This window comes from Cuculus canorus, chromosome 6 (genome assembly GCF_017976375.1).
Source record: "Cuculus canorus isolate bCucCan1 chromosome 6, bCucCan1.pri, whole genome shotgun sequence".
Lineage (NCBI taxonomy): Eukaryota > Metazoa > Chordata > Aves > Cuculiformes > Cuculidae > Cuculus > Cuculus canorus.
In genome coordinates, this window is record NC_071406.1 from 40,760,397 (window position 1) to 40,786,458 (window position 26,062).

At 42.4% G+C, this 26,062-nt stretch overlaps 1 protein-coding gene across 1 annotated transcript in view; it reads left to right on the forward strand.

Annotated features, from left to right (window-relative positions):
• The window catches only part of IQCA1 (IQ motif containing with AAA domain 1), a 111,860-nt gene that overhangs the window by 38,021 nt on the left and 47,777 nt on the right, over positions 1 to 26,062 (forward strand). The window contains exons 7-8 of the mRNA XM_054069752.1: positions 16,286 to 16,370; positions 24,598 to 24,723. Coding sequence (XP_053925727.1) covers positions 16,286 to 16,370; positions 24,598 to 24,723 — 211 coding nt within the window. The remainder of the gene's footprint in view (positions 1 to 16,285; positions 16,371 to 24,597; positions 24,724 to 26,062) is intronic.

The following is a 26,062-nucleotide window of genomic DNA, read 5'->3' on the forward strand; positions in this document are numbered from 1 at the left end:
GTGACTGAAAAGCAGAGGTGTCCATAGCCTACTGGCTCAGCCTGTGGAGCTAGGATTTTTGCAGGGACAAAGACATTTCTGTTCCAAAGGGCAAACCAAAACTCTTTATTCTAAGTCTTGGGAGCAAAAGGGTAGGTCCAATTAGAGATTGCCATTTACATAGCATAAAAAAATATTACATCTTTAACTAGTCTTCTTCTCAGAAAAAAACTGAATCCTTTGAGCCAGTATCTTCAGACCTATATATTGTAAATTGAATGCTCAACATCTATACTTTCAGCCCAAATGGTTAATAGCCTGACAAATCTGTGATCAGCTGAGAAAGAGCTTTGTAATGCATAGTGTCAGGCAGCAGCACTGGGGAAGTGCTAAAACCAGAAGCAGAAAATGAGTACAGCTGTTCTGGCACTGTCAGTCTCCGCCCAGTGCACTGCAGAGTGCACAGCTGTTCGTGCGAGACAAGAACCAAGATAAGGTTAATCAGCAGAAGTTACAATACAAGAGGGATGAGGGTGGGCAGATACTTGAGCACACATGAAAGCACCATCCCCCATGAAGCCACAGAGAAGGCACCCACTGATGAGACAAAAAGGGTCTTGCGCTGCCTTCTCCACCTGTGTGGCCAATGACTGGGCTTTCCAAGTCTCATCTTCCTTGCATAACTTTACCCGGTATTTTATAGGGACCCATAGCCTCCCCGTTACAGGTTTCATTCCAGCAAGTTAGGCAGCGTGGTGTGACAACAGCCACCGACGTTGTTCCGCACATACAAACGGGTCACCTCTTTATTGTCACTCTCATTCCTAACAGCACATACGGGACAGGGATTGAAATAGATGCAATGAGTAAGGCCAAAGCAATAAACCTCAGCATGTGTCTTTGGAGTTCCAGCTGCTTCTCAGCAAGAACAAGTTAGAGGACCAAAACCACAGTTTTAGTACGAGGGCAAGTTGTTCTGTCCTATCCTATGGGAACAGCTCTTCTAGGAGGAAAGCCTGAGAGAGCTGGGGTTGTTCAGCCTGGAGAAGAGAAGGCTGCAGGGTAACCTTAAAGCAGCTTCCAGTATTAGAAGGGGGCCTGTAAACTGGGAACAAACTTTTTAGCATGGCCTGTTACGATAGGCCAAGGGGCACTGATTTTGAACTAAAAGAGGGGGAGATTTAGATAGGATATAACAGAAGAAACTTTTTACACTGAAGGTGGTGAAGCACTGGCCCAGGTTACCCAGAGGGGTGGCAGAAGCCCCATCCCTGGGAACATTCAAGGCCAGGTTGGGTGGGGTTCTGAGTAACCTAGTCTGGTTGAAGATCTTCCTGCTTACTGCAGGGGAGTTGGACTGGATGGGCTTTAAGGGCCCCTTTCCAACCCAAACCATTCAGAATCTATGATTCTATCCTGCTAGTCACTTCTAGCTCCGTTCTTACAGACGTTCCCCTCTTGAGCACTATTCTGCCAGATGAATTCCTGCCTTCAATTTGCTTCCTGCTCTTTGGTTTGTAGCACTACAGAAGTAGCACTGACCGTTACAACATATTTAGGTTAAATTCCCTTTTCTTCCTTCTTCAAATGGTTTAAATGATCCACAGATACCCACAGACTATTGACCTTGAGTCTAAGCCTCCCACTTATTATTAAAGCTCCTAAAAATATTCACTTCTTTATACGCCCAGAAGTCTGGAATCAGCTAAATTAAATAGCATTACTCCAAGTTGGTCCCATTTGCAAACAAGAAATAAATCTTGTAACTAGTTATTTTCCTAAAGTACTCATAACCATCTATAGTAATACTTTGGAATTAAAAGTCTGAAAATACTAAGTGTTACCAACATAATGCAACAAGCCCCCCACTGCTATTCTCAAGGACACTTCCCAAACATTAGATTTATTTGTTGTCATAGATACTCACACAGACACAAACATAAGTTGCATTCAGGGACTCACAACTTGCCAGCAGCTTATTATAATACAGCTCTACATGTTTTAAAGACTGGATTGGGCTTTTTCTGGAAAATGCTGCAGTGGTATGCCCTGTTCAATGGATATCTTAGGCTGCAGTTCTTTATTCCTTTCTCAAGCCGAGTCCTAAAGAAGCAGACGGGATTTCTGAAGGCAGAAACAGACAAATGGAGTGTTTAAGACTGATAACTGGGGCCTGACTTTCACCTCAGAGTTGGTTTCTGTTCCTGTAATCCAGCTAGATACCCGCTATGCAAAAGGCCAGCTCTACCATCTCATCTCTTCTTGGTTTGACCGGCACAGCATAGTCTTAATAAATGAGAACGGAAGAAGAGAATGAATCCCAAGGGAAAGAGGAAGAGACCCAACCAGCTATTTTTTTTTCACTCCACTGTGATAGAGAGAGGTATCTTCTCCAACAAGTTAATACAGAGCAGGTGGAAGAACCAATTTTCCCACTTGCCCATTTCCAACAAGCAAAGCGAATGAAGATCTGCTGGGACGCAGGAACAAGAAACAGGCAGAGAAAAAAGAATCAGGAGTCCCACTGGTGCCTGGTAGGGGGACAGAGAGGCACTGAAGAGCCAGTGGCTGTCAGAGGAAAGGTGTTTGAGGGATATTCTGGGAAGAGAAAGACTAAGGAAAAGCTTAGAAATAAGAATAAAAATGAACACGAAGCACAGAGCAGTGGCTCCCAAGTGACCGCTCTTGCTCCACAGAACAATCTCTTTGGAGAAGCAAGCAGAAGAGGTAGAAAAGACATTTTCAGCCGTGGTTCTGCAGAATGCAAAGAAAAAAGGTGGCATGGACTGACACAAGCAGAGCAAAGGGGTAGCAGAAACAGTCGCAAGGAGCCGGAGAGGCAGAATCACAAGAAGAGGGACGAGAGACATGTAATGAGTTAAAAAAAAAAACAAACAACCTCTAAGTTACCAATTAGAAAAACGGGGGCAGTTAGAACCAGATATTAAGTGTGTCTAAGGCCAAGACAAAAGAGCAGACCTCAAATGCGTATGCTAACAAGCAAGCTCAGGTGGGTTTATATAAAAGACTTGATTGTCAGGAAGTCAAATCTGACTATGGAGAGGATTGAAGGTGTGCAAGCCTTGGCTAGGAATGTGGCTGTGAATGACAGCCTGTTATTCTTTCTCACAAAAGACATATATTTAGTACTGAAACACAGTTGTCTCACTGTTTTCACTGGCAGTGGGTTTTTCAGAGTTTACATACTGAGAGCCATAGCAGCAGAGTGTCTGATAGAATAGAAGGCTGATTCAGGGCATTCCAGCTTCAGCATGCCAACACATTTATTCATCAAACTGCTGACAAGTTACTTAAGAGCTGAATTTCAAGTGAATTCTGCGCCCAAGAGACTTGCATCTTCTAGCATAGAAAAATCCAGGCTTACACTGAAAATCATTGTAATATCTACCACACCACTGAGAGAGCTTCCCTTCCAGTCTCATTCTTCCTTGCTCTCCCTCACCTGTACCTTAAACAAAACAGCTCATCTCTTCTTGAGTCAAATGTCAAATACACAACTAGATTCAAACTCAGCTGCCTTAGGGTGCCACTAAGGCCGAGCAGATATCATCAGTGAAAATGGGTTCTTAGAATGAGCTTACGACTTTCAGTTTGGGAACATATCAAATTTGGGGCGGTTAAATTCCAGTAGTGCTAAGAAGGTGGTCAGTTGGGGGAGGAGAAGGACACAAGTAGAAGCGCTTATCCCATCAGCCTCCAGATGCTTGTGGTGGACTGGCTGGTACAGGCTCCCACTGACAGCAGTGCACTGACTGCAAGCCCAGGCTTGACAAACATGTCAAGAGCACACAAAGCAAGGCATGTTTTTTTCCCTTTGAGCTGAATATTTCCCTTGAGAGCACCAGATTACCCCCTTTGTTAGGTGGGCAATGTGCTGCACGGTTTGGTAAGCATCAAGGTAAACTCTTCCTGATGCAAAGTTAGCATTGAAGTTGGTCCGTCCCTATGCTATACTTGGGCTGAATCTCAGCTCCACGCTGAAAAGATTTGAAGATAGTATTTCTGTGGGCAGAACAAGAACTTGCCTGAAACCCGAGTCTCATCCATCCCTTGCAGAGTCAATGTGTTTCAGTTTTACTGTGAATTTCAGTGCAAGGGAGATTAGTCAGACTCCATCAAGCAGGTTGGTTTTATTATCCGGGTCAGAGTCCACGGCTTTTAAGTCATGCTGCGTTTCAGCCCTGTGCAGATACAACAGACAACCTAATTATTTGTAGTAATTTACTTTAAACACACCCAGCTATTAGCGTCACAAACCAGCTATGCTTTTTTCCTGCTGTATCAGGCACCCTTAAGACTTATGCAAGAGCAACAAGAAGCGTTACCATCCTAGGCTGAATAAGAGACATTTAAAAGCGATATACAAGACTCTGCTAGTTCACCTTACGCCCTACTTGTACAAAATAACTATATCAACACAGTACCATTCAGTAAGATTCCATTCCAAATACAATATCGTTTGACTTGGGCAAAAAGCATAAAACCATGAATGAGCTGGTTCAGTATTTACCATGATATGTATGTAATACTAAGAAACTGCATTACTCTTAACTGAAATCTCTTCAAATAATCCCCTCTCTCTTCTTAGAGCATCTTACTGACCCAGTAATCCTTTGGTGGCTTGGAAAGGAAGTTTAGTCTCTCATGTTGTATTCCTTCACACAGAGAGACTGGCTCTTTCCTGCAGATTTTCCTGGAGACAGTCTAATCCAGCAACCAATTTTGAAGATACTGTTTTAAAGCATGGTTATAAGTTAAATGCTGCAGTATGTGTAGCTGCAGGAGTCCTCAAAGTATTCCAAGTCAATTCCGAGACAATTGCTCCGAGGAAGTAAATTCCAGAGTCGAAGCTCTGCCATCTTTCATATTGCATACATGTGCTTCCCATCACTGGCTCAGCTCTCATAGCTGCTACAGAGGGGGTAACACTATGCCCCAAAATATCATTTCACCTTCATCCTCTTCTAGGAAATTATGTATAACGCATAAGGTTTATCCTTCTTGTATTGGGAGGTTTGCAATTGCAGGAGGCCTGGGAACTAGTGGGAGCGAAGGTGGGAGCAGCTGATTGTAGCCTCTCCCACGTACGGGCCTGTATTTCATTCCTGTCCAAGCTTAATCTTTACATTCTTTGCCTGGGGGAGTTCTGCTATCCTATAATAAGGCTATTCCAGATCCTCTATACAGTCCTGGGAAGCGATACATTTAGGTCTCCAGTACTGAGAAAAAACACAAAAAAGCCCCAAGATTTATCAAGTGAGTAAACTATACCCTTCCAGTCTCAGCCTTCCAATTGTACTTCCCACACCACGTTACCTGTTACACACACCCCTTCGGCAGAACAAAATTAGTGATGTTTGAGCATGTTGCTTCAAGCCAAAAGTGGGCTGCAGGTCCAGTTCCAAATTCCCAGAGAACATGCCCATGCCTATCCCTAGGTCTCCAGCCATGAGTCCACGTCTTCTGCCAGCGACTCCCTGCAGCACTGGCTCCGTCTACCAAAGAGACGCTCAAAAAACACCACATTAAACCATCATATAAAGAAACAATAATTAAAAAAAATCTCCGTTTGATGCTTATAATTGATGAAATTTGAGTGCATCCCAGTGAGTAGCACACGGGGAAGAATTCAGTTGTTTAGAGAGGCAATACCCAAGTTCTACAAATGCATTTGATTCTTGATCAATCTCTAAGATCACCCACATTTTCAGCAATTTTAGGGAGACTATAGAATATACACCAAACAGACAATTAGATACCAAAATACAGCACTCCAATTTTTTCTTTCACAAAACTTGGCATCTCAAGGCATTGCAGTGTGTTTCTTGAACTGCAGACGTGACTGGGTTTTTCGATTAACACTGTTGATAAATGGATGCTCTTAATACCAGTCTGAGACTGGCTCAAATTAAGCACACCTGGACTGTTTTTCCTTGTCTTTTTCTCATACTTTTTAAACAGCCAAAGCAGAGATTCTATATAATGTTGCTTCTTACTGAGCTATTCTGTTATTAGCCATTGCTTGGTGCCTGTAAAAATCTCTGCCCTGTCTTCAACCTGAGTTTCAGTTTTTCCCAGCTTTACACTCTATACACCTGCTTGTGATTTATTCAAAGAAGGCTGCACAAGCCACTCAGGATGAACATTGAAAAAATCAAGCACTGTGACTGCTTTCATATGCATGAAATTGCCTCAGATTTATTGTTAAATAGTTCATTTAAACACTCAGATGAGCCCCAGAGAACTGGGTCTCTTGAAGTGGACAAGAACGTTAACAGCGGTGAAATAAAGAGCAGCATATTGCATTGCTTTCTTTAAAATTTAGGAATATTCTGTATGTTGCCACAGACAGGGACACCTCCCACTGGATCAGGGGCTCAAAGCCCCATCCAACCTGGCCTTGAACACCTCCAGGGATGGAGCAGCCACCACTGCTCTGGGCAACCTGGGCCAGGGCCTCCCCACCCTCAAAGAAAACCTTTCTTACCAATATCTCATCTAAACCTTCCCTCTTTCAGCTGGAAAACATTCCCCCTCATCCTGTCCCTGCATTCCTTGATCAAGAGCCCCTCTCCAGCTTTCCTGGAGCCCCTTTCAGTACTGGAAGCTGCTCCAAGGTCTCCCCAAAACCTTCTCCGGGCTGAACAACCCCAACTCTCTCAGCCTGTCCTCATCTGGGAGGTGCTCCAGCAATGGGATCATCTTCACGGCCTCGTCTGGACTCACTCTAACAGTTCCTTGTCCTTCCTGTGCTGAGGACTCCAGAACTGAACACAGGACTCCAGGTGAGGTCTCATCAGAGCAGAGCAGAGAGACAGAATCCCCTTCCCTCACCCTGCTGGCCACCCTTCTTCTGAAGAAGTCCACGACACGGTTGGCTTTCTGGGCTGTGAGCACACATTACTGGCTCACGTTGAGCTTCTCATCCACCAGCATGCCCAAGTCCTTCTCTTCTGGGTTGCTCTTAATTCCCTGCACAAGTTTTTCTGCTGCCTCGCAAGTGCTTTTCAAGGAAGCGCAGTCTTAGCTACAAGTAGAGCCATTAGCACAGCACTACTGCATCCGTCTTAAATGAAGTAGCAAACCACTCTTCCAAACAGTAATGTGATGCCTGACGGATGCTGATTACACATTGTCCTTTACAAACGCTTAAAGTCAACTTACAGGCAGGCAGCAGGTCAGCAGCACAGTGATCCATGAACAGGACAGCCGTGATAGAGTGGTTGAAGAGGACAGCACGCACATACAGATCATCTTAATCCAGGGAGGCAAAAAATGAGGCAAGTTAAAGTTATGCCAGACTGGACTGTATTTTCTGCATTGACATCGCAGACATAAAGCAGACAGATCAGGCTACAGAAATGCATCTGATGCCACCTTCACTATCACCTCAGACTCACTCATCTTCTTCACAATGAAGTGATGCAAGCAGGTACAAACCAGATAATCACATCATTTTATCAGGTAGGCTGGGTTGTTTTAACCACTGACACAAAAGGCTACATATTACTCGTGTGCCATGCTGTATTTATTCCAGTATTTAAATTAGAGTAGATCAAAGCATAAAGTTTCTCTGTTCATTTTCAGGCTGCTCTGGGTCCTGAATTTTCTGGACAAAGATATGCTGCATAACACATGCAGGGAGTCTGACACGCTCCAAGCACGCTGAATTTATTAGGCATGCACACAACTATCCCTGCAACATATAAGCAATAGGTTCAGGGAGAGAAAACTCATTTCAGAGAGTTTTTAATCAGCTAATACAATTGAAATACTTCAAGTACCTTTCACAGTCAGGTGGTGGCAGAAGAAATACAGCATATGCAAAACCATTTCAGAACAAGGAAGAGGGCAAAGTTCTGAGCGAGCTGACAGAGCTTGGGTGCAAATGGTACTTTTCCAGGTGGATGACCTGCTCGGGGCACCATTTCTCAACCCTCCTCAAAGCATTGTCTTCAGGGTTAAAGTGATGGGCCATGGCAAAACAATTTAAAGCAGCCGTGCCCAGTTTATAGCCTGTTTTCCCTTCCATAGAGATAGATGCGTTTTGCTCCACTAACACCTTGCCTACTAAAAAGCAAAAGTGGCTGCTCAAGTTTCTCATAAACAAATCCAGTAAGACAAAATGCTCTCTATACCCCATTTCACTCCAAATCCCAAAGAAACTTGTGGTGTTGGAGGGCGAGTTATTTCTTTTGGCTGGCCTTGCTACAAAAATCACATGCTTTATTTTCCTCATACAGAATTCATATTGTGTTAATAAAGTACTGTTGATTCCCTCTGGCTGACTCTGCAGGAAAGCTATTCTCACAAAGCTTCCAGTCGGAGTTAATGTAATCTTGCTTAAAACCAGCCATAATTGTTTCAGTCTCTTAAGTTCAATATTAAGCACAGAAAATATTGCCAATTTGAGTCAAGGTTCAGCATTCTGTGAAGGCAGGATAAGCTGACCAAAGGTAAAGAATTCAGTAAATGCAAAGGGAATTTGACCTGCCGTTTCTTTGAGCCAGCTTCTGTATTGTTGACCTCACTCTAAAGAGGATGGAAAGAGAAGGAAAAAAACAGATGAGAGTTTAACCACAGTTGCACACTCCAGAGTACTCATTACTCCATCAGCCAGGTTCCCCAGATGTGGTGCTGGGCCCTTTAGGGAGTTCTTCAACTCGCTTGCTCAACCCACTCTCCTCAACACCGAGTTGACAGGATCGCTTCCATCGAAAGGCTGCAGTCAGCAGGAAGCTGACACTGAAAATAAGCCCAGGGACAGTCTGACTGTAAAAAACAGGGAGCAGCCCTTCACCTTTTTGAGGCAGGAAAATAGCCTATGGCACAGCTCTAGTGAACAAGGGGTGATGAACAAGTCCAAGAGAGAAGGACAGGCACTAAAAGAAGCGTAGACCTAGGAAACAAAATCCAAGTGCAGTGCTGGATGCCAGTAACTGTTTCTGTAGCTTTTAGGGAAAAAATGCAGGATTTCTAGTTCTCAGACCTGTTTCTGATAAGCAGGATTTTACCCCAACATAAGGACGTAGGCTCAAATTGATGAATTCCTCACTAAAAAGGCAGTTCCTGGTAAACCTTACAAGGTCAACAGCAGAAATACCACAGTCTTGATAGTGCTGTGGGACACCATGCCCTGCTCAGAAGCTGTTCCCTCCAAGGGCAGGGATGGGACGGGACATCCAGGTGTCCTTGGGTCCCACCGGGAGCTGCTGACACTCTCACTGCAGAGTGCCTCACACCACACCAGGCTTACCAGCAGCTCTGTGCTGCAGGAGTCAGGCCAGAAAAACCTGAATAACCTTAACAGAATCTGCTTTCCAGCTCCTTTAATCTTATTTCCATTTCCATGCTGTGGTGGGTAAACTTAATACTTGTTCCTCTAGGTTTGTCTAAGCTTTCTGTATGGGGTTGGATGTTATTAACTCTTGCAAGAGTTCAGTTACTTAGGTCAGGATGTGGCTTCTCCCAGTCTTAAGTTAATTCTGATTTGAGCTCTTTTTGCAGTCCTTTCTTACGTGTAGAGAAGAACATGCAAAACCAGCATTACCAGAACATTTTGTGAGCTTTGGTATTGCCAAAGTTTTGTCCCAATTTTTCTTTTTTTTTTTTTAATTTAAGCTATTATTAGAACTGTAAAATAAACCTTTCGTTCTGTTTCTCCTTGGCATCACTCATGCCCAAATTGCCTTTTATTTCTATTCAAAAAATTAACCGCAATTTGCAGTGCTGCCTTCCTTTGTCCAATTCATTTTAAGGAGAAAGTTTTACCGTTTCAACAAGGAATAATTTTAGTCAGAATTTCGAAGTAAACAATAGGTAAATAAAGATCCTTTTCTGCCTGTAGTTTACAGCAAGAGGCAGGAAAAGCAGGAGCGCTGGCAGAGAAGCTCAACCCAAGTCTGTCTGAAGGAGAACAGAGATTCCTTTTTCCAGTATACTAATTACCTATTGCTATCCTTAAAAGGCCAGAAGGGTCCTTGAAAAGGTAAAATAGCTTTATGACAAAGCAGAACAGACTATTTCACTGTAAGAACTCAAGAAGCTTAAAAACAACGGTACTGGGTCAGCCAAAGGTCTACCTTTTCTGGCCAATACCACCACATGTAATAAAACTATTGGAGAGAATTACCACATTCCACATCTAGGTCTGTCCCCTCCGACAACTGTTCCCAACTATTACTTGGCTTTGAAGCTCTCTTCTACCATTTCGGATCTAAGGCAAGCATTAGGTACCCAAAAGACCGTCTATTGTTTCTAAGTATGATAGTTATGGTAATAAAGAATATCATCTTTCCCCGCAAAGCTTTCACACTCACACCCTCATGGGAGTGTTCCTTCTTGCACATTGTTGGCATCACAACACTTGATCTTAAAGTTTTAAAGCCTAATATTTATCCAGAACAATAAAGTTCCCAATCCTCCAAGCACTTCTCCCTGCAAGTCAGTCCACTAAATTATTTCCATGAATAATAAACACACACACAAGTAAATACTTAAAGGATCAGGACCTTAGATAAAATGTAAGCTTTAATATGTCTGTGTCCAAACCCATTAGGGTTGACAAGAAGCCGATGGAAATTAATCTTGCTTTATAAGTAATTCTATAAATGTAGAGGTTATTTTTTCTGGAATTGATTTTCAAAGAGCTAAAGCGCTCACACAAAAAGAAAGAAAATGTCCCAGCAAAGGCACCTAAAATAAACCAACACTACCATTTAAGTAGTTTGAGAGAACCTGTATCAGGTGGGATTACAGAAACAGGCAAGAACTGCAAGACAACAAGGGGTTTCTTTCTTTAAAGGGTTTCCCTCGCCCTTTGGTTTTGTTCCTTTCCTTCACAGAACACTCTGCTGTCCCTCCGCCTAGAGCATACAGCCATCATTCATGCCTTTTCTTCTGCACGCAGACCCTATTCTTTCTTACCCTGAAAAGAGTTAAACGCTCCTTTTCCTCCAAAGAACTATTTTTTATTTTCCTGACAAGGCCTTTTATGCAATTAGCCAGCAAAGCCATAGCCAAAAAGAAAGAATAACAGATGTAAAATCATGCCAGAGAACAGAGTAGGTAGGAACTTGTTGAGTCTATTACCAGACAACATGTTTAAATCAGTGGTGTGTTCTCATAAATCAACAGCCATATTTAGCCTTAACTACAACCATCCCTGAGCTGTGTGGGATAGAGAGGAAACGCCCAAGAAAAACAATGGTGATGCTCCTAAAACAAGGAGGGGAGGAAGAAGCAGATGAGACAAACACAGGGAAGGGTCATCTCTCAGATATGGAATTCATTTTATAGTTTAGAACTGAGGTGCTGCACCATTGAGGGCTGAGCAGAGACTTCAGTAGAGACTGCCCATCACGCTGACTTGTACCACGCCTGAGGGCAATTTGGAGATATTAAGGAATCATTGGGAGCCAGTTAAAACCTGGACATTTACGTACGTTGCGTGCTGAAACAAAAATTCAGCCCAGAAGAGCCAGAATTCTATGCTACGCTATTGGAGACAAAAGGGGTTGCATTGCAGACCATAAAAGATCATTCTTTTTCAATTAAAGTTGATGGATCTAAGTTATTATAAGAGGAATATGTTTGGAAAGGGTGAGAACAGTAACAGTGAACCAGTCAACAGAAAGTAACTCAAGAAACAAGGCAAGAATTTCATCAGATCCTTTTCTTACTTTGCTGGGACTGGAAGTTTGTCTCTTTTCACCCCTCTATCCTCGTTCATCCCCTCCCCTTACCTCTTCCAGCTGAGCTGGTTTGATTCAGACTTATGGCCCCCATTCATTCCATTTAGATGGCTTTTCCGTAAAGTTTTTTACCAAACCCACGCTACGCTCCCACCGACAGGATTTCACTACTTTCCAGAAAAATAATGGATTTCTCTCTCATACCCCGGTTTCTAAAGGTCCCTTCTTCAGCAACGTCCTCTGCAGCACATAAACCTTTAGTAGTCCTGTTAAAGCAGTGGCTGTGACCCAAAGGTATTTCTCCTTCTACAAACTCTGTTCGGCACTCAGTTTGATTTGCAGCAGTGCAAGCACGGCTCCCAAACGCAGCTTTCTGTTCAGTGACCTGCAGATACACAACAGGGCACAGGTCACCCACAAGAAACAGAATCACAGAATCACAAGATTGGAAAGGACCCATTGGATCATCGAGTCCAACCATTCCTAACACTCCCTAAACCATGTCCCTCAGCACTTCATCCACCCGTTCCTTAAACACCTCCAGGGAAGGTGACACGACCCCCTCCCTGGGCAGCTGTTCCAGTGCCCAATGACTCTTACTGTGAAGAATTTTTTTCTGATATCCAACCTGAACCTCCCCTGACGGAGCTTCAGGCCATTCCCTCTTGTCCTGTCCCCTGTCACTTGGGAGTGACATCCTCAGCCACTCGCCTGCAGACGTGTCTCACAAGGTGGAGGTTTCTTCCTAGCCCCATCCTTCTGTCTCACCTTATTTGATTTCTGTGCAGCCACCGAGTCCAGTCCTACCAAGTAGCCACACTTTGTACAAGTTTCATTTGTTCATTTAGGCAAAGTTTGACTCAAACTGCATCCATGTGAAATCTGTTTATTACCATCGAATTCACTTCTGCTCTTGCTCGCAGTCCTTAACACACTGTCAACACCCACTGAGGCAATCATGTTGAAATTCAGAGTTGCTTCTTCCAGTTCTAGCATTTGCACGTTTTTACAAGATGCTGGAAAAGCACAATCAGATGATTTTTTTTCCCCCTGCAAATGTTGAGACAATAATAAGTAACAGATTGATTGAGTTTTGCCTAAAAGGCAGGTGTTTCTGACACGTACCACGTCTCTCAAATATATTACATGCTCCAATACTCTTCTTACCAAGAGCTTAAGCTTTATACTGTCTCCTCACCCCACCAATGAGCAATAAGACTTTCCTGACCACCAGCTCTGTTTTTACGTAGCGCTCGCCTTCCAACGACATGCAGAGAAAGCACCAGAGTGCGTGAACTGTGTGGGTAATCTGTCAGCTACATGGAGTGACTGATATGCAAAGAAAGAACTATGAATATTGAAAACAAATGCCGGGCAGATAAGAGGAAATGCAGACCAAGTAGTTTTCTTTTTCTTCGCTCAACCAGGAGAGCAATCTAACACATACCAGTCTGAAATTCACTCTCTGGGATCTCTAATGGGCTAAAGCCTTACATTGACTGTAGCTACAACTCAGCTGTTGGAGTCAACGAACAATGCCAGCACAGGTATAACACTCTTCTACTCTAGCATTCCATTTTTAGCCTGACTACGGGAACCTCTGCAGTTCCACCTTCTGCAAGTCTTGGTTTACAGCATGTTTGTGTCATCAGTGCCACGTTGGTGGAACCAAGGAGGATTTCCACCATAAAACTCTCCTCTAAGCTTCCAGCAAAACAAAACCAGGCTCGAGTCTGGATCAAGTTTTTACATTGCCTGGATTAATTCTGTTTCAGTATTATTGCCTTGGAACTGTCTCTGATCATGAATATGTCATTGTTTCTAGGAAGTTTCAAAAGGGGAGTGCAATTTAAAATTATTTCAACAATTATTATTGTAAAGCAAGATCAAAATCATTCTACCTGTTTGGCAGAACCTCCTAATTCAAGAGCTGTTCACTGTTCCACATGGGTCATGCCTGGCAGGACCCTCAAGTCATAAATCGCATACAGCTTATCAGATCGAATAAAGATACGGAAAAATCCTTGGCTGTTCCTTGAGCATCCTGGCTGCTCATTTTATCCCCGTGTTTTGTCATTATCAACTGTAAAACAAGCTTAAACAAAATAGTTCAGGTCCAGTTGAATCCAAAGTAGTGTCTTACGCAAATGCACCAGACGACCCATTGCGTTAATTCTGAGTAGAATGCTGCCAAAAAGCAAATAGATAATGAAAATTGAGATTCATTACATTTAAAATGGACTTTTGACCAGAGAGATCAATGACTGCATTTTTTTGCGCAGATTTACAGGCCAAATGAATCCTTGGTTTAACCTCTGAACTCCAGAGGCTTCATAAAGAGAGGAATTTGTCTAAAAGGGTCATGCATGCACATGTTTTCCAAGATTACAAGATCGAAGCTGTAGTCATTCCAACCTAGAAGAAAAAGAGGAAAACTCACAAGAGGTCAGATAGGGTAATAAGAATGAAGAATACAGCTCCCTGACCATCAGACAGCGATTGATAGGCTGAGCATCGGTACACAGGAAAGGATGAAGTCCAGAAAGAAAAAACAGATGTCCTTGAAGAACGAGCCCAACTGAAACATGTGGCAGCTGTCTGCTCTCAGGTCACCGATGACCATGGGAACTTACATTCTACATTGCCCTCAACCAAAAGACCCTGTCCTTGGGCAGCTGACTGGTCAGTAAACAGATGATACTTTTCTTCCACTTGGGTGAAAAGATTGGCATTGCCTTCTCTTTACCTCAAGTTATTTTTCAACGTAAGCCCTTGCTGTAGCTGCTAAAAAGAAACAAGATGAGCCACATCATCGCAAACAGCTGCGCCAGTTGTGAGCAAAAGAATCACACAAGATACAAATTATAAACAAACTGGAACTTGCTTCCAAATTTGAGAATTTGATAGCGTTCCTACAACGTTCAGATATATACACCCATCATACATGTCCAAAGGGTAAATATTTCCATCTCCAAGAGCTGTAAATGATTTAAAAGTGAAAACCTAATACAAATACTAAATGTTAACACTAATAGATATTGAAAGCTGGCACTGACAACACGTTCAGTGGGCGGTGGACTCCAAACTGATTCTTCACCCGCAGTGCATATTGCCTTCTCTTCCTCCCAGCTGGCATTCGTAAAGCAGCAACAGCCTTAATATCAGATTTTGATAAATCTGTTGCTCCGAGCCAGACTTATAGCAACATTTAAAACAAGACTGCATTTAACATAAAATTGAGCTATTTTCTGGCTGTTAGTAAAAAATGAAACACGATCTAACATTAAATAAACTCAATGATGCAGGGGTTTGAAGCCAAAAATCCCATACTTCATAGATTCTTTTAATAAATGCACCAGCAATGACAACCCTTTGTTCACACAAACTGGTTTCTGGGAATGCAGTGACTCAACTCGGACATCTGTTTATATATAGAACTAGGAATCATCGAACCTGCAAGTCAGATCTTACTATCACAGATAAATGGCTGTTTATTCTTTTGTAAATTGTATTACACTGATACTAGCTAGGGATGCAACCCATACACATGCACTACAGAAACCTAACTGATGCTCTGTTCCTAGAATCTCAGTTTAAAACTGAGTCTGTGGATTAACAGTAGACTAGAAAAGTCCCTTAAGGTACCGGTTGTTTTAAAAAAATTAAAGCAATTTTTATGAATCACATTGACCTTTCTGAGCTATTTTCTTCTCAAGGGAAATTTCATTTCATTTAGAGGAAACATTACCATTCTATTTGAAAGTAGCACAAGGATTTTTTTTTCTGAAGTGTCAGAATTTTCTTTGGAACAGAAAATCTTTCTGTTATTACTGAGCAAACAGAAAATCTTACTGATGTAACCCAAAAAGCTACAAAAGAGAAAGAAGCTAGATAAGCTTATCAATATAAATGGCCTTTGGACTGCAGTTATTATTTGTATCTTTTTAAGCTCTTTCCAAAAGGTCTGGAAGCACCCTATGTTATTTGTGCCACCCATGAAACCTTACCACAAAGTCGCTTATTACCCCCTCACCCCCTAATTGTGCAAGTACCTTGGAAAGGCCAAGGTTCAAGAGCAGGTTGGATGGGGCTTTGAGCAACCTGACCAGTGGGAGGTGACCCTGCCCATAGCAGAGGGTTGGAATTGGGTGATCCTTGGGGTCCTTCCAATCCAAACCATTCTACGAAATTTGAGGGTGGTGATCCTCAAACAGAAATACAACATAGCATTTGTAGATCAAAGCCTGACTTAAATCAAATCAATGTTTTATTTTTTTGCAGGCTGGATGTTGAAAGCAGAGAGCAGGGCTATAAACACAGCCACTTCAAACTAAGTCTCTTAGCTATGGAGTCTTAGGCAGTCCTAAAAAATTCCCTAAGAGCTTTCAGAATTTGATGGGCTATGGGACAAGAGACATAGATTAGTAACCGTTTTAATGATTTTACTGGACAAAAAGCCAGTGTCATAACAAGCAATCTAGATCTCTGGTTTTGAAGGAAGGGAGGATAGCTTCCCCACCATCTAACATCTTTGTCAACCAGATGAAAAATAATGGATTTTAATTCCTTTTCCATTTCTGTTTCTCTCACAGGCATATCGTAGGCAGGTTTCCTGACTATCCTACCAAAGAGACAGGCGGTTCAATGGCTATTCTCTCTGAGAAAACTCCAGAGCAGGTACTGTCATTCCTGTCATGAAAGACGTTAATGGAATTGGGGATGGAATCTCCACTAAACATGTCTGTCTATTTAAGTAGCAATTTTTCATAGCAATGGCCTCATAACTCCAGGAACCTTATAGTTGAAAAGCTTTTTGCTGCAAATACAAGGATAGTTTTCTTCCAGACTAAACCATGAAAGTCATGTATCAAAACTGTTTCCCTTTCAGGCTGTGCAGCCATTTAGTCCTGGTGGAAGGTGCTCAAGCGTAAGAGTTAGACTGACAAATGTCTGAGAGAGCTAAGAGGGAAGGACAAGTTCCAAAATCCATCTAGTCAGAGTGCTGCTATCTGCTAATAGAAACATGTATGAAACAGCTTTGGTTTAAAATAGGCATCTAAAGCTATCGTAGAGGCTGAAATTGGTTCCAGTATCAACACAGTGTAGCAATAACTAGGTTAGTTTAAGCAGAGAAGAGTTTCTTATGCAGGAAGACCTAAACCTTTATTTACTGCCAAGGATCCCTTCAATGAGCTTGAACAAGGGGTATGTTCAAGCAAAGGAAGTATCTTAGTTTATCGTATGTATCTTTGTAATGAATGCAGCTTTTCCTGGTAAAAAAACCCTCTCCTGGCTTCCCTGGCTAAGAGAAGTGGCTGATGATCTCTTCCTCCGATCATCTGAGTGTCACACAGAGAAAGTGATTAAGACCAGCTGAGACAGTGGTCAGCACTTGAAGCCTTTTCCACCCACCACAATGACCTTAACAGGATGATGAGCCTGTTGAGGGAAATTATAAACAGGAAGCCCTGCAAACAGAAGCAGGATTTGGCCCCTCAGTGAACCAGGTGTGGCAGCTACTTGTGGGCTAGGAAAACTAAATGGTCAAAAAAATTTGACCTGGTCCTTAAAATAAACTTCCCTTGTTGAGACAGACTGTTGTATTCAGTAGTTGCAACTGATGGTCTAACATAGGTATGGTAAAACAATATTTTGAATTTGGTCCTTCCTGAAATCATAGGGAAAAGCTTGGGGCATAGTAGCAGTCTTTCTGCGTGGTTTGAGAGATGTAAATACAGACTAGCTTAGCATTAAGCACAATACTCTGGCCATTAGTTACTTTGCTTACAAATACGCAAGGAAACCCTTACAAACAGCTCTCTGTGCCTCACTGAAACAGAACTCAGAGTGTGCTCCTGGTTTTAGCCCAGTCCAGAGTACACCAAGGTCAACCCCCTGGCCTCTAAGCCACTCTGCTGTTCAGTCCTAGAGGAAAAGAGGCCCAGTTAGGTTTTCAGCTTCTAAAGCAGAAACACATCAAAGTCAAGAAGGCTTTGTTGCCTGCTCCGAGGAGCAGGAGATTCACCCAGCAAGCATTGCTTATGGCTGGAGAAGGCTTCAGGCTCATTAGATCTGCTACCAACAAGGATAAACACAACATTACAAGAAATTATACTGAGAGAAACTGAACACAGTAACAGATTCTGGTGAAATCATTTTCTTCCCGTCCTACTCCCAGCTTTGAATTCCGTCCTTCAGCTATTTTGCTGTCTTTCCTGGGCGTTTGCTTTCTCTCTGCGCAAAAAAAAATAAAGGAAACCAGACAACTAGAGACACTATGTTACTACCTCATTTTCCTTACGTAAAAGAAAAATACTCTGAAGAAAAAAAAAATCAACTATTTTTCTAACAAATTTTCACTAGCAATTATCTGCTTTTCAGAGATTTTTCAGTCGCATTTTTTCCTCTCATTTTAGTGAGCACAACCAAGAGCAGAACATGTTTCACATTACACTAGCAAATACTCAGAATGCAGTTGGTGAAAGAAAGTTCAGTACATTCCTGATTGTACCTGAATGTCAGACAAGTAAAATATTTTTTGTTCATCTGAGCCAGGCTGAATATTAAAATTCCCTAAGGCAAGTGGTTTTGTTCCACACTGGTCTACTGGGCAACATCATAAATGAAATGCTGGCCCCAATGAAGTTAATGGGTGTTTTGTCCTTGACTTCAGGGCAGACGAGATTTCACCTCTTGTATATATTACCTTCTGTGAATGGGTTGGTTACGCCCAAGTTAAACTCCATGAAAAATCAAGACCAAACTGTATTTAAAAAGTGAGCATTTTATAAGACTTAGGTAAAGACACTTTGGGGAAAATAAAATACAAATTAATCACTTCACGAACCATTGCTGGATTATTATACATTCTATATTTCTTTATTCTTTGACAACTCTGACCTTACTTGACTTTGTAACGTAGCTGGCCTTCTGCACAAACTGCTCTCATGACTCTACAAATACCTCTCTAAAAGTTATGCCAAAGAGATCCCAATGCAAAGTACCTGGTGGTTTAGTAAGAAAAACTTGCACTGTCTCTTGACTGAAAAGAAGCTGCTCTCTACTTCACTTAACCTTCAAGAGAGATTTAAGACACCAATACATCCGTGTGATCTTTCTGCATCTGTTCTAGATGTCTATCCTGAATGGGTTTTTTGTTTCGCTCCAGAGATAATCATGAGATGTGACAATTTTTAGCTTTCCCCTTATACAGCTGCCAAAATTTATGATCTTTTCCTGTAGTTCATTAAGTCCAATCTCCATGACAATAAGCCAAGAGAGTTGCCATTTAGCAGACATTCCCCCTCTCTCAACTCCCCGTTATTTCCAGTATTAAAAAAAACTTATTAGAAAAAAAAGGTGCTTACTTAACAAGAGTTTGGTTGTACATTCAATGGCTACGTGGAGGACACCGTCATCTCCAAGTTACTGACAGGCTGAGAGAGTTGGGGTTGTTCAGCCTGGAGAAGACTCCAAGGAGACCGTATAGCGACCTTCCAATACCTGAAGGGGGCTACCAGAGAGCTGGGGAGGGGCTTTTTACAAAGGCACGTAATTATATGACTCAGGGGAATGGCTTTAAATTGGGGATGGGCAGATTTAGACTAGACATAAGGAGGAAATTCTTCACAATGAGGGTGGTGAGGCCCTGGCCCAGGTTGCCCAGGGAAGTCATGGCTGCCTCATCTCTGAAGGTGTTCAAGGCCAGGTTGGATGGGCCTTGGGCAGCCTGAGCCAGTGGGAGATGTCCCTGCCCATGGCAGGGGGTTGGAACTGGATGGGCTTTAAGGTCCCTTCCAACTCAAACCATTCTATTATTCCTCCTATGTACTCTACTGTAACTGCCATATCTGATCCAGCAGCATCTAAAGAAGAGGTAACAAAATATTCTGGTAGCTGCTGTGCAAGCACATGCTCCTCATCCTCACTTGGCACTCTATGCAATGCCACACTGCTAATTAGTATTATCACCAACAGCTGAATATCCGCATGAATCCTAGTAATTTGACTGCAAATAGTAGTGCAAGAGAGCCCTAGTAGTTGGCTAATATTTCATTAATATCCTTATTTCCCAGGTAGAGATAGTAAAATGCTATTATATTATCATTTATTGGAATATTCACACACCCACGCACACCCCAAATATAATCTCTTAATCACTTTTACCAAGTGAACGTATTGTAAGTAGCTTTCTAGAGTCAGATAAAGACTCAAGAGGCTCTGGAGTTGTACTTTTGTGTATCCAGCGTTTTGCAAATACACTTTTATCCTGACAGCAAATACACCATCCATACTTTTTAGTAATAGAAGTAGATACCTACGGTTATGTTCACCTTTATTTCCTGTGCTACTCAGGATGCTTGGTTTAGAAATTATCAGGCCGGGATTTTCACAAGTACTAAACACATAGTGCCATCAACTGGAGCTGGACATGTCAAAGCCTTAAAATATTCTGATTATTTCAAGTTCACCGTGCAGGAAGAGGGAAATGGTATTGAGTCTCTGAAGCTACACAGCGTGCAGATGTATTCACCCCCCGACAATGACTTACCGCAATAAAGCCATTCAGCATGCAGACTTCTGGTCTAGTGGCTCTCAACTGCTTGTCATCATGGTCTCTGTTGGCTGAAGTCAGTCGTCTAGATTGTATGCCTAAAGCCAGGCACTACCAACAACCCCTTTCCACCTCTACCACTACCACTTTCTGTAAAAAAAAAGAACCACACAGACTACGTTGTGCAAAGCTAACAGATTTTTCATAAACACATTCAATGGAGACTAACATTTCTGAGAGTTCGCCAGGAAAATGAACAGATGAGCAAAACAGTTGAACCAGTGAATTAAATTGGGCAACATCTGCCAAACAGAAGAAGTCTAGAGCATGTAGCAATCGTGGACTGAAATTTGTGACACTGTTAAAGACAACCCTAAGATGTTGGGTCCACATTTCAAACTCATTCCTGCAAGAAACAGATTACTGGGGTCGTTTTTAACAGCTTCAGCTTTGCTTACAAGTACACACCCAAAAGTCACCAACACTCAGAAATGCCTTGCCAGGAGAATACGATATTATTAAAGCTACACAGATGGATTTACCTTTAAGAATCAAGAGCACTAAAACCAACAGGACAGTCCCAACCCTACCGCAATGAAAATAACACCTCCTCAAACTGACAAAAAATAATGTCACCTTACAGGAATTATCAGCCTTTAGAGAGAGTTGTAATTAAGTGTCCTCAAGCTAGAGGGGCAGCATGGAGGGAAGCACGTCTACAGCATGCTGCAAGTGACACATAAGTGATGCAACAGGGCAGCCTGATGTTTGACACACACTACTCAGACATGGGGATGGCATCCCTCTGCACCCAAACAGCTCTGTTTCTTGGAAGAAGCTTTTTTGTCTTAGATTGCAAAATAGCTTCTTCATATAGACTTAATACCGTAGCACGTTTTCTCTCCAGGAACACTAAGCTATGTGCATGTAAAGTGTTTCACTTCAAAACTGATTTAAAGCCAGAATTACAAGGCTCTGAGGCTCTCTTTCACCAAGCACAGCTGCAAATCCAGAATTCCCAAACTCATTCTATCCCTGCAATTCATTTGGGCCCAAAACACTGAGAAGACAAGAAGTTCAAGAAATATCCTCTTTCAAGAGATGAGGGAAAGACTTATTCTTGAGGAAGAACGTTTACCTTGAGCATCAGCTTGCTTGAGCCAACATAAAGCTTTTTGCAGCCAAGGAACATAGAACAGAAGCAAGTCCTACTGGCAGCAACTGGAGTTTCAGAGAGTTTCTCTTCATAGGCTGTACTCTGTTTTACTGCTCCTCTCTTTCCCGAAAAAAAAGGGGGATTTACACTGCAGAAGTCTGGAAACACGCTTAAACTCATCTATGAATGGAAAAGTCAATTTGACTTTGTGGGCTATCAGTTTTTCTCTAAACATCTTTTCAGCCTTATAAGAAAACAATACTGGAGAGGAGTCATCACTAGCGTGACAAACAGGATCTTGCAGCAAGACGAGGGATAAAAAAGGAGACTAAAATTCATCTGTTCTTACTGATGGCACATTCTCTTCCCCAATATTAAAAGGTTTGTAAGTGCTTTCAGTATCATTTCAAAGAGAGGCAACCTAGAAAAGGGCAGTCTAAAATAATTTAGGAAGACATCTGCTTTTATTTCCACTATGAAGTTTTCTTCAGGGAAAAAAAAGCTGTATTATAATGTGGGTGAATTGCTTAGTATCTCAAACTAACCTTTGCTTGCCCTTCCCTTTCCTCCTCTTTTGTCAGATTCTTCAGGCATCTTCTTGTAGCTGGAGGGAAAATTGTTCTGTACAGAAGAACACAAACCATTCAAGGTTAAATACACGGCCAGCTTCACCCCAGCTCCCAGTCCTCTGCAATTATGAAGCTGCTTAGAGCAGAGGTGAAAGCAAAGCTGGAGAAGCTACACCAAAAGATTATACAGGAAAAAGCGTATCTGACACAGAAAAGAAAAAACTATATCTACTCAGTTATTCTCTTTTAGGAAGCAGAAAGACACTTTAGAAAAATCAGGCTCTGCATGCTGACAGCACTGCCAGCCGCTTTGAAGCATCTCACCAACACTACTTAGCGTCTCAGACTACGTATGTTGGGAAAGCATCCAGGAGAGAGGCTGTACAGGTGTTATCTGGATGCAGGCAACCTCTGCCCACAGTCACCGGGCATGTTTTCCAGATGTGGCTTCTCGTAATACTGTACATTTCACTCCATGCTAGCTGACAGCACCATTTTTCTGTTCCCTATACGAGCAGTTAGTTCAAGACTCAATGCCCTGGCTCATCCTGCAGTTCTGAAAAGAGTAAACGCAAGCTTTTTTTCCTTGCCAAGTTACAAAACAGATGAAGGCAAGGCAGAGGGATAAGGACAGTTCAACAGCTTAGTCCCGTTACAGCAGGTCGATGAGAACAGAACCCCTATATAATCCCTTTCAGTATCATTCATCTGTATAAAACATGAAAACAAACAGTTTAAGAGTCTGGATACACTTTAAATATCAGCAGTAGAACTCAAATACCGCTTAAAATTTAAACCTTTGGTCAATCACTTGTGCTTACAGGTATCCTGCTGGATAAACCCACCTCTGAGATGCTGGACTTTGGTGAGCAGTCAGAGCAGAGGGTGGATGTGACGAGGTTGGATTTCTGGCAGTGTACTAGCCCTAGTGAAGGATACCCTTCGAGTAGCTCTGTTGGTTTTGGATACAACAGGCCTGCTGGGACACTAAAATCCTATTTTGAACTCTAGGCAATCTGTTAATCTATCCCAGGGAATGAAATGCTTCACTGCTTATCACCGCAAGATATGACCGAATGGCGCTTGGGGTTTAAATTACCATATTTAATTAAATGTAAGATACTGAAATGCTTGGGGAAATCTATTAATGAAATTTCACTGGCTGCAAAGTGTAGCCCTTGTCAGCGTTCCTCTTCCACTGTCCAATCTTCAGTGCATCAGAAGGCATTTGTTAGAAAACAAATATTTTCACTATTACAGGAGAAGTGTCTTACAATTGAAAATACTTTAATTTCCACTCTTTCACGGTACTGCCAATATTATTGTCCTATTAATAAAACTTCCGTGGCCACAGATTTTCTGGTTTACACACATTAATAGCCAATCGTACAAAAGAACACAATGAAAGGTGCCTGGCATCAAGAGAACAGTAGAAACAGCAAATTTCACTCTCTACATTTTTCAGACAATAAAATAAAAATGACCAGAAACTAAAATTAAGGAAAATTATGTAGCTGTAAGCAGTTATCAGCTGCTATTGGCTTGCATGGATGAAGATGCCAGGCGATCCATGCATATCTGTCAGAGCTTGTCACAATATCTCTATCCAATCTCACTCCCCCACTAGGAAAATTTCACTCTTTAGCCACATATTGAAATTAGACATGCCTCAGGGCAATCGCTCAAAATCCATCTCTAAAATCAATCTGCCTTAGAAGCACCAGGACAAATTCATAATCTGAGTCCAAGTCCAGAGGGAACTTTAAGTTGCATGTCATTAGGATATGGTGCTTCTGGTTGTTTTCAGGAATTGGTCTTACTCCATAAAAAGGGTTGGGGCAATCTGCAGTTTCAATACAGGATGGGGGATGATGTGATTGTGTCAGCCCTGCAGAGAAGGACTTGGGGTGCCGATTGATGAGAAGCTCGACTTGAGCCGGTAACGTGCGCTCGCAGCTCAGAAGGCCAACTGTGTTCTGGGCTGCACCAAACGCAGCGTGGCCAGCAGGGTGAGGGAAGGGATTCTGCCCCTCTTTTCCACTCTTCTGAGATTTCATCTGGACTATTGTGCCCAGTTCTGGAATCCTCAAGATAAGAAGGATATGGAGCTGTTGGAATGGGTCCAGAGGAGGCTACAAAGATGATCAGAGGGTTGGAGAACCTCCCATAGGACGACAGGCTGGGAGAGTTGGGGTTGTTCAGCCTGGAGAAGAGAAGGCTCTGAGGAAGCTTTATAGGAACCTTCCAGTACCTGAAGGGGCTACAAGAAAGCTGGGGAGGGGCTGTTCACAAAGGCCTGTAGTGATAGGACGAGGGGCAACAGGTATAGACTGGAGAGAGACAGGTTTAGACTACACCTTTTTCAATGATCTATTGAGATAGTCAGCACCTACGTTACAGTTTGCAGTGGGAATGCCCAAAAGGACTTCTGGTAACGATCAGTCACCATAGAAAGCAGAGTGCGCTACCAAGCGATGCATTGGTTATGTTTCCCCAATATTGGCAAGATCAAAGCAAGCAAGGGAAAATCCACACTGGTTTCTAGCTACTGCGATCACGTGTCTAACATCCTGCATATGAAAATGTTTAACCAGCTTTTTACGCTCTTTTTTTTGTCTCTTTCAGGTTGCTGCAGAACTGGCTGCCAAAGAGGAGGTGGAATTGCAGGAAAAAGCCAAACAAGGGAAAAAAGGAAAAGAAGAAGAGAAAGAAAAAACAAAAGGAAAAAAGCCACAGAAAAATGTGAAAAAAGTAAGACTTCCAGGTGTCAAAAAAACAGAGCCAAAGTCCAACCTATTCAGCCACATGCTGACAAAGGCTATTAGCTTAACTTACACTGGTCACCAGGGCTTCAGAAGACACAGGAACCAGCCAAGACTGGTCCCTTCTCAGCCTCAGTTCTGGGGAACTGAATTTTACCCCTCATATTTTAGGAATGAGCATTTGCACAGGCGTGACTCAGCTCTGCAGGAAGAGCCAATGTAGGGGCAGACTGCCAGGGACACCAACGAAGGAAAAAAATACACTTTAGGACACATTTTTGCCAGGACAGCGTGGATGCACTTAGCAAAGCACTGTTGCTTTTCCGTGTGCAGGTAACAAAACGGTGCCCAGTAATCTAGCCAAGTGTTTCCACTTTTAGTGCTGGATACTGCCACCCCTTCACACAAGAACTAGGGAACGAGAACCTTAGTCTGGGTCAGATACCTGCATCGGAGCTTCTGTGCATTTCAAACTGCTCTATCAGTACAGGTCCAAATAGTCCAGTTGCATTTTTTTTTTGTACTGCAAGCTGATGTTTTGTAAGCCTGTAAATAACAGTCATGCATTTTCAGTCCACATTCTTAGGGCATGAACTCTTTTTTTGCTTCAAATCACAAGGGACAACACTTAGCGTGATAAACTCCCTAAAATCTTTAATACACTAAGGTGTGGTTTCACAAGAAGGCGTGCTCCTCAGTTATTTCAGGAGCAAGTTCACCGAGAAAGACACCTGTAAAACACAGCAAAGGGCATCTTAAAAAGCAAGATATACAACAAAAATTGTAGGCTTTTGCTGAACCAGCCACTTTTGTTTCTCATTTACTTTGTAGTATAAACAAAGTTGAAACAACATTTTGTTTTAATAAGGCTCATTAATCTCTCACGAAGTATGTGGAGGAGAAGGGTGAGTTTTCTGGGGCAAAGCTTACTCCTCACTGCAAGTTTTAAGCAAATTAATTTTACATTCTAACACTAGAACAATCATATAACAAAAAAAGATGCTTTTCTTGGACAACATCCATTAATCTGGCCAAAGCTCTCGTAACAGCTAGCCAGGAACCTAAACTGCGTGAACTTAGGAGGCATCAGGGCATGTAGTTGGGATGCAGATACCCAAGTGTCGACTCTTCACTTAGTGTTTTCAACAAGCAGAGATGCTGTTTGAGTCATACAAAAAGTTTGGCAGTTTAGGGGTGGATTTTTCCCCCTCCTCTGGAAACGAGGACGCACAGTAGGCTGAAGGAGCAGCCTTCATAAAACTGATGCCAAGCTCTTACATTGCCAGCTAGAAAGGTTGCTCCTATGCAAATGGGACATTTTTTCAGTT